At 41.9% G+C, this 9,492-nt stretch overlaps 1 protein-coding gene across 1 annotated transcript in view; it reads left to right on the forward strand.

Moving 5' to 3' along the window:
* The window catches only part of CCDC129 (coiled-coil domain containing 129), a 14,752-nt gene extending 8,619 nt beyond the window's left edge, over positions 1 to 6,133 (forward strand). The window contains exons 3-6 of the mRNA XM_008054623.2: positions 1,336 to 1,463; positions 2,257 to 2,368; positions 2,827 to 3,059; positions 5,473 to 6,133. Coding sequence (XP_008052814.2) covers positions 1,336 to 1,463; positions 2,257 to 2,368; positions 2,827 to 3,059; positions 5,473 to 5,479 — 480 coding nt within the window. The 3' untranslated portion in view covers positions 5,480 to 6,133. The remainder of the gene's footprint in view (positions 1 to 1,335; positions 1,464 to 2,256; positions 2,369 to 2,826; positions 3,060 to 5,472) is intronic.
* Positions 6,134 to 9,492: the final 3,359 nt, after the last annotated feature.

Below are 9,492 nucleotides of genomic sequence, written 5' to 3' on the forward strand. Positions count from 1 at the left end.
CCGCGGGCTCAGGCAATCCACTCACCTCAGCCTCCCAAAGCGCAGGATTACAGGCTGAGCCACCAAGCCCGGCAGTAAACCCCTTTTAATAAATGCTCAAAGAAAGAGAAGTCAGAGGCCTATGTCAGGTGTTGGCTAGAGCAAACAATACATTTTCCTGGCAGTGTTGAGCTTTCTCAGACTGGCTTTTTAATGGAAGACCATACTAAGAATAGGGTTCTAGCCGGGCTCAGTGGCTCAGCCTGTAATCCCGCGCTTTTGGGAGGCTGAGGTGAGAAGATTGCCTGAGCCCGCGGGTTCGAGACCCGCCTGGGCAGTGAGATCTCATCTCTACCATAAATCAAAAAATCAGCCGGGCCTGGTAGCACGCACTTGTAGTTCCAGCTACTTGGAAGGCTGAGGCGGAAGGATCGCCGGAGCCCAGCAGGTAGAGGCTGCGGTGTCCGGGAGCAGCCACTGCACTCCAGTCTGGGCAACAAAGTGAGACTCCAACTCAAAAAAAAAAAAAAAAAGAATAGGGTTCTAAAGTCATCTTAAGAACACGGATTTGTGCTGCTAGGATCCGTGTTAGAGTCTGGTCAGGTCTCCTAGTGAAGGAGTTATATGTGAAGAGTTCTGAAGTTCTCAGTTGATTCAAGAATATATTTAAATTAGGAAACCAAGGCAAAGGCATTGTCTTAAAAAGCGGTAAGATTTAGAGGCTCATTCATATCAGGAGCAATGGGGAGGAGCATTGAGAGGGTAGACAGAACTCTTCCAAATTCCAACTCCTGGAGAAGATGGGATACCTAACCCTTGCCCACCTTACTCTGGATGGGTGTGTTAGCTGTGGATTTCAACCTCCAAAAACTGTGGCTAAGCAAGGCAGTGACTAATAAAAAATATTCTAAGCAGATGTCTTTAATCAAATACATAGCATCTGAACAAATGTGTTCAATGATAGCGATGCTTAGAGTGAGAAGGTACTCAGAGCCAAAATTAAACAAAATAAATAGGATTCAACCTTTCTAAGCACGAGCCTTCACTCTGGTCCTTCCCCCGTTCCTCTCTTCTGTCTACATTCTTGTATCTCTATATCAACTATTCCTCCATATTGCCTTCCAGCCTGTGGGACATAATGATCCTCACCCAAGGGCCATCGAAGAACCATAGCCCATCTCTCCCAAATGACTACTGTTTCTAGTTGCTTTGAGAACCCAGGGGTTGGGCTTTCCCTGTTCTCTTCCCCTTATATTATTAGTATGACTTCTTCGCAAACAGGTGAGCTCCATTGTGGTGAGCTCTCATAGTGAATCAGAAAATACTTGCATCTCAGTTCTTCCTGATTGTTCTCAGTGCACAGTTCACGAGATGGAAGCCATGAAGATGCTATGCCAGAGTTTCCGGGAACATTTAGAGGAAATGGAACAGCACCTCACAAGACAGCAGGCACTCTTTTCCAGGGACATGTCCGAGGAGGAAAGGTAATTATCTAAGGGAGCCATAAAAGTAAGTACCAGCCCACACACCTGGAGCAAGGAAGGTAATCAGGGCAGGACAGATGAGCACCCTGGAGCAGGGCTAATGCGAAAATCTGGCCATCTTTTCCTTTGCTTTCACAGTCTTGTTCTTGCTTCCTCAGCGGGAGTCTATGAGATCCATTTGCTAGATAGAAACACTTATTCTTGAAGGCTGCAGCTATTTGAGAAGGTCAGAAGACTGGCAGCCAGAGGTGTTGCCAGCAGGATGTCTTTAACCAATGTGAATGGGGCTCATGCAAATGCAAATGTTGGGAGGTAATCGAGTTGTGAAAAATCTGCATTACTTTCACATAGATTAAAAATATGTCCTGAAAGTAAGTGGATTAGTCCTTTATTACCTGGGGTTAGGGAATAGGAATCAGATTTAACTGTAAAGGGACATGAGGGTGCTTACCGGGGAAACAGAAGAGTTCTATAACTGGATGGTGCTGATGATTACATAACTCAGTAAATTTATTAAAAATCATTGAGTTTTACTCATAAGTTTATTAAAAATTTGTAATCATTGAGTTGTACAGGGGAAATTTATAATATGTAAATTATGCTACAATAGTGTTGTTTCTTTAAAAAAGAGGACAATCTGCCCAGGTAATATATCTATGTCTGCAGCTGAGACAAACAAGGTGATAGTCTCTCTTAAGAAATTCAAAGGAAGAACCTATATTATGAGAGGGACAATGGAAGATTGCACTGGGGTGATTGCTAACTTTGATTGTTTTCTTTTATTTGCCTGCAGGGAGGAGGCTGAGCAACTGCAAACTTTACGTGAGGCCCTGAGGCAGCAGGTGGCAGAGTTGGAGTTCCAGTTAGGAGACCGGGCTCAGCAAATCAGAGAGGAGATCCTACTGGTACGAGGAATGGAATGTGGAGTTGGACTGTGCCCAGCCTATATAGGAAGGGTGCACTCAATGAGAAACTTGATTGTGCAATCATTTCAGAGTTCAAAACCATGCACCAACGCCTTCATTTTAAGTATTCAGAGAAGTACCTTGGTTTGCTCCAGGGCACACAGCTAGCTGATGGGGATTCAGTTCACCAACTACCATACCAATCTTCCCCCAGCACCTTAAATAAGAGAGAAAGTACTATTAGCCCACTTTCCAAACAAGAACTAGAATCCCAGGCTTGGTGAAGCTTACCTTTGCAGCTTGTATGGGCTAAGTCACTGTCAGAGTCTGCTGCTGACTCAAAGGGCCCATTCCATTGAATTTGCTGCCTTATAATGCCTTGGCCCCAAGTCTGAGTTAGGTATTTGGCACAAATATGACCTGTTGACCACTCTTTTTTGTTCTTGTTTTACTTTTAGCAGCTGGAGCTTCTCACATCAGAACCACCTGAACACTGTACAAATCTGCATCAACATAACTGGACAGAAGAAAATAATTGCCAAATTTCATGTGCTAAAATCCACCCAGCCATGGCCCCAGAAGCTGTCTTTCCTCACAACAATGGCCAGCAGGCTCCCTGCTCAGATGGGACCCAGGTGGCTGCCTTCACTCCACCCACCTTGGAGAACGGTCTCCTTCATCACCAGATAGGGTAATTAGGTCCACCCCCTCCATCAAATTGTCTTGTTGGAGAAGAGGATACACATGTCTTCCTCTAGATCAGAGCAGGTTTGATAAACTTCATACACCATGTAAGAGCCCAGACCAGCTGAGGCAAGAAAATCTCAATTTCCCCAAGGTGTTCTACACAGCTATATTTTTAATATTCTACCCTGTGGTTAAACCCAGAAGGAACTCAGGATATTTTAATTCTCATTAAATATAATTTAAAAGAATCAAGCACCTAGTATGTGCCTGGGTATACAATGATGGCTAAATCGTATATGGTCTCTGCCCTGTTGGAACTTACAGTCTAGTGGGGGAGACTGAATTTAAACACATGAATTTATCATTCAAACCAGTGAAAGTGCCTTGAAGGAGATAATGAGGTTTTATGAAAGAGAACACAGAAAGTCTGATTTAGATAAAGTGTCAGGAGGGCCTGGTGGAGGGAGTGACTGGAGAACAGGCCTCAGAGGCACCAGGCTGCCCACAAGCCTTGAGTCAGGCAGTCAGAGCATATTGATGAAGGACCTTCTGTTTGCCAGGAACTCTTCTAGTGCTGGAAACAGCTGCGCACAAGACAGAAAGAATTTCTACTCATAAAGATTTGGATGAAGAGTAAGATCCCCAGAAAACACAACAAACAAAAATAAGATCATTTCATTCCTGACAAGTGCCATGGGGAAGACAGGGTGATAATACTGCAGAGGGCAATATGAGAAATGTCCTACATTAGTTAGAGTGCTTGGGGAGGCCTTGCTGAAGGGAGGTTGTTTGGCTAAGACTTAATGCTCAGGAAGAGGACACCATGTGCATTTCTGGGAAAGAACATTTGAAGCAGAAGGAGCGGAAAGTGTACAGGCCTCAAAACATAGAAGTAGCCAGTGTTGCTGGGTGATGAGGGTGGAGGGATAAGAAGTCTGAGAGGGGGGCCAGGCTGACTATAGGCATGGCCAGGAGTCCAAGAGCCTGGATTCCTTTTCCAAGAGTAGTAGAAAGCCACTGTAGGCTTTAAACAGGGTTGTCATATGATTCGATTTACATTTTTAAATGACACTGGCTGCCTTACAGAGAAGGTACCATGGAGGTCTACAACAAGGCAGATCTCTCAGTCTGGAGGCTGCTGCCGTAATCCCCGAGGTGGGAAGCAAAAGCTGTCAAGTTTCTTCCATCCAGCTGTGGAAGCTTGTGAGGCTCCCACCCCATAAAAATGCAGGGAGTTGCACACACAGGCCAGAGGCACTGGGTCTCTAAGGAACAGGGAGTAGATGATGACTGAAATGTCAAGAAATACCAAATGGAAAAGTAGTACTGCGAAGAAAGCTTATTATTTGAGAAGATGGGTAAGCAGAGGTCACTTGCTAGCAAAGAGCCCAAGAAATTACTCCTTTTGAAACTTCCCACTGCCAGAACAAATCTCATAGCCTGTTTTCGTTCTCCATCCTCTTTGCCTTTTAGAAAGGCTTTGACTCAGTTAAGCCCTTGGAACCATCCTACCATTTCCTCCACCAGATGTCTTCCTCCAAGTATGGATGTCCCCATTCTGTCATGAATTCTCTTCTCTCTCCATTGTACCTTCCTCCTCCTTCTCCTTCTTCTTCTCTGTCTCTCTCTTTCTCTCTCTCTCTCCCCACCTCCCCCTCTCCAGACAGCTATACCCCTGATGCCCAGTTCTTTCCAGAATCCCAGTCCTGCATCTTCTATTGCCCACTGGACATTTTCACCTGGAAGACTTGCCTGTATGTGTCACTCTGTATCTGAAACTGATTTGATTGTTGCCCCAAATCATTTCACCTTCCTGATCTCTCTGTCAGTAGCACAGCCTTTCCCCTTGCTGTGGAGGCTCGGAGGCACAAGTTTGCACTGTTTCCCCCATGACTTTCCACTTTGATCCCTTAGGGAATCAGTCAATAACCACATCAGTGCTGAGTCTACTGCCACACGCAGTTTCTTGAAGTCCCTTCGGACTAGAGACAGCACAATGCAGGCAACTCCTAACTGCCTCCCAGCCCTCTTCTCTCTGAACCACACTGATCTCTGTGAAGCTAGGCTCCCTCAGGCACCACAAGGGGCATAGTTCCCTGACCTAGGGTGAGAAGCCAGGAGGTGCTTTTAAGATACCCAGAAAATGAGAGAGATATTACAGGATCACACTTTCCTGAGCAGTCTTCCACCCAAAATAAAACTCAGGCCCTGGAGTTATTACTCCTCTCTCCTTCCCTATCACTGGCTCATTTCCCTTCTTGGCATCCCCATTTGGGCTCCTACATCATGGTTCAGCTTCTACCAAATTGACTCCTGATATATTGCATTCATACCAGCCCAATTGCTTTCCTTTCTAAACTCCTTAAACTCTGTTTTCCTTACCTGAGTCTGACTTTTGACCTCCCTTCTCCATGTAGACTTTGAGCTTGCCTGTGGTTTCTGCTTCGTTCCTTCCGCCTAACACCTGCTGAATGAAGAGGAACACCTGGCTCTGGGCCCTCCCTAACCTGGCAGCCATCTGCCTTATAAATCTCATATCCTACCTTGCCCTCAAACAAATCTTAAATTCTATTTCCCAAAGCCACCTTGTACTTTCCTGCTTCCTTTGTAATATGCATGAAATATCTCTACAGTAAGTCCTGAGGCAGACTGCATCTCTTGCACAAACTTTCTTTGATGATCTGTGAATGAAGCAATCCCTATTTTTTGGAAAACTCCTATATTACTTTGTATTTGTATTAGGGCATTTATAGCCTACCACCATGTGCTTCTATTATCTGTGTAGATCATATCTTCTCATTAGTCTTAAAGCTGTTTGAGGACTGTGTAGCACCTTCTACTATCAGACTGAAAGAACAGGCTCCCTCCTTTACCACGTGTGACCTTAGGCACTTGCTTTCTTTGCCCTGGTTTCTTCCTCTATAAAATAGGGATAAGAAAAGCAACATAGAGTTGTTGGACAAAATAAATAAATCCCATGCAGTGTTTAATCTGGTGCCTATCACATAGTAAATTTCAATGTATGTTTGCTATTATTACAAGTGTGCATACCAAAAATTCAATAAATGTAAGCTATAATTATTGTCTTCCTTCTGTTGAATTCTGTGAGCAAAATACTTCATACACAAAGAATATTAACAAATGTTTGATGAATGAATGAGATGGGAATACATTAGCAGTCTCAGGAGACAGTGAAGAGATTGATCTGACTATGGCAGAAGTATTATTTTAGGTTGTAGTAGGAGATAAGTTTAAATTTTAATATGGAGTTTATGGATGGATTTGACAGTTAGATAGATGACATATGTGATGGAGGAGGAAGAAGACCATTCATTACTTTCAGATAAAGAGGAGCATATAGAATCCCCCCAAATCTCCAAACATTCTATGGTATTTCCTGATTCTGCCACAAAGAGCATAAAAGGGGAACCAAAATCTAGAGAGGCTACCCCATCCCACCCAAAATCTTTGCTGTCTTCAGTGCATGATGAATTGATTGTTGATTCTAATTCCAAATACCCACCCCTCCCAAATTTCAGATATTCAGAATCAGACTAAATTACACCATCAGCTTTCCCAGTTTGTGTAAGTCTCTCTCTCTCTACACACACACACACACACACACACACATTCATGCATGCATACACATCTATTAGTTCTGTTTCTCTGGAAAACCCTAATGCAGTGAGAAAGAGCTAAGATACAGAGAGATTGACTTACAGAGGTATACACTGAGTTCTGCAATTTATTATTAATAATGAGTAACTGAGCTCTGGGGCTAAATCCAGGTTTGGTGCTTAAATCCGACTCCGAACCTATTATTTGTGCTGGAGAAACTATTTAACCTCTCTGAGCCTCAGTGTTCAGAGCTAATGCAAATATAGCCCTTTAGAGGAAGCCTGGAACATGGTTGGGGCACAGTAAATGGTATTGTTCATGGTTAGAGTGATGATGTGCATAACAAGAGTAGATGCAATTTATTGACTATCTACCTACAGGCAGAGTACTGGACTAAGCACTTTATGTACATTATTATGTGTCTTCACAATTGTCCTGGAAGATAGGAATTACTCCACACACACACATACTCAAAAAGACTATAAATTGTCTAAGGTCTGGCAATGAGTGAGTGGTTGAATTGATTCTCTGATTTCCTGATTTGTTAAACCAGTGTTTCATCATTAATGGTTTGCCAAGACTTGGAGCATATGCAGAGCTCACTGATGGGTCCAAATCAACCAGAATAGCCTGCTTCTGCCTGCATTGTGCATTGGGCATTAGCAGAAATTTTTCTTTAAAAAAAGATCTCAGCTGGGCGCAGTGGCTCACACCTGTAATCCCAGAACTTTGGGAGGCAGAGGTGAGAGAATTGGCTCAGCCCAGGGGTTCGAGACCAGGCTGGGCAACTTGGTGAGACCTCGTCTCTACAATAAACCAAAAAATTAGCTGGGAATAGTGGCGCACACCTACAGTCCAAGCTACTTGGAAAGCTGAGGTGGAAAGATCACCTGAACCCAGCAAGTCAAAGCTGTAGTGTCCTTGAGAGTGCCATTGCACTCCAGCCTGGGTGACAGAGTGAGAATCCTGCTCCAAAAAAAATCTCATTGCTATAGAAAAGTTTGGAAAACACTGTACTGTGCTAATCACATCTTACTCTTACAGTCAGGTTTAGGTTCTTAGTCCCTTTCATACCAGGAGATGACTTCTACCACAGAGGAATCCTCCTGAACCTACTATCCTAGCAACAATTAATTTACCACCACTTACCCCACTACCAAGAATATTAGCAAGGGTCCTTTTGCAGTCCCTGAATAATTATCTGGGAAATCTCCCTATTCTATCATCAAGTCCCAAGATCCTATATTCTCTTTTTTACTCTTATACATTGACCATACTCGAGTTGACTATATTCAGGAAAATCCAAATCACATATTTGGAAACAGAATATCATTGCAATGAATATTTGCAGAAAGTTAACATAGCAAACCTTTTAATTTTGAAACCAAACTCTTGGTTGGAGTCACTGCATTTATATGAAAAGGAAGAAAAAAGTAAAATCACACTACCTGCTCATGCTCAAATTTAGAAATTGGCCAGGGAACAATTTGGTCTCTTCTCCATCAAGTACAAGGATTCTTATTCGTATTAATTTCATTCCATCCAGATTCTATTTCAGTATTCAGAGCCAAAAGCTTTGCATAGCGAAGACTGATTTGACAAACAATACTTGGAAACTCAAGTCACATCTTTTCCTTGGTTTTGTTATGCATGAGTGAAGACCCAAGTTGCATCATGAAGACAAAAAGATGAAACCTGAAGGTTGCTCTGAACCACAGCATATGTGTGGGCCATGTCGATTTGCGTAAGGCAATTCACAGAAAAACATTCCTCAGAAAAGTGTCTCATTAGATTTTGTTTATTTAACAGATATTCTCTTATACGTGAATTTTTGTCTGCAGAGCCAGACCACTTTTTTTTTCTTCAAAATGAAATAATTCTGCTAAAGATGAAAAAAAAAATCAAAGGATTTTCTAATGACATGAGAATCTGGTCTATTGTAATATTTTTTTTCTTTGTTGAGAAATGAAGCCGTTTCCATGGTGCAGCACTAGTCAAACAAAATAGAACATTTGTAAAGAGGTTAAAAGATAAAAGTAGTTTCCCTTTGAGAATAAAAAGTTTCAGAGTATTTTCATGGAATGATGGGCTGCATGTATAAGTTTGAATTGTAATTTAAAAGGCAAATGGCAGCCATATAATTTGCAAGTTTTGTAGGTAATTAAAAATGATTCAAATGGTCTTTCCTGAAACTTGAGAGAACAGAAATAGGAGCCAAAATATGGATGGCATGTTTATGTGACCCAGACTCAGTCTCTAATTGTCCAGTTTTAAAACATTAACAGACTAGAGGTTGACAGGGGATTCTCCCTCTCAGAATCCATCCCCAGTTAGGCAAATAAAGACTCCTTCACATCAAGAATGATATTTCTTAAATACTTTAAGAACTCAATGCCACCTAACACTGCTAATTCCCTCTAAAACTCAGAACCAATCCTTATCTGATTCATTCACCTAGAAAACAAAAGTGAAAGAAGCCATTTCCTAAATGTATATCAATTTCTTCATTTTGATGATCGTGTAGCAATTTCTTGTTTGCTAATGACAATGTCCCAGAGTCACAAGACATCGATGTTTTCTTTTTAAAAACTGAAAGTATTTGGGGTTACTTTATAACTGTGAAGATGGTAAGATTTAAGAAATATAATCAGAGTCTAGTATTTTTTTCTCCAAAACTAAGTAGATAGATGATTAGATAGATAGATAGACAGACAGATGATAGACAGTGTTGTTTCTACTTTGGATCAGTCTATATTCTTCTAGATGGATAGGCATTTACCAAATGAATTACTTTGTTAGTAATTTCTATAAATAAAAAA

Source organism: Carlito syrichta, unplaced genomic scaffold (genome assembly GCF_000164805.1).
Source record: "Carlito syrichta isolate Samal-C Ts95f unplaced genomic scaffold, Tarsius_syrichta-2.0.1 Scaffold297238, whole genome shotgun sequence".
In the NCBI taxonomy this organism is placed as follows: domain Eukaryota; kingdom Metazoa; phylum Chordata; class Mammalia; order Primates; family Tarsiidae; genus Carlito; species Carlito syrichta.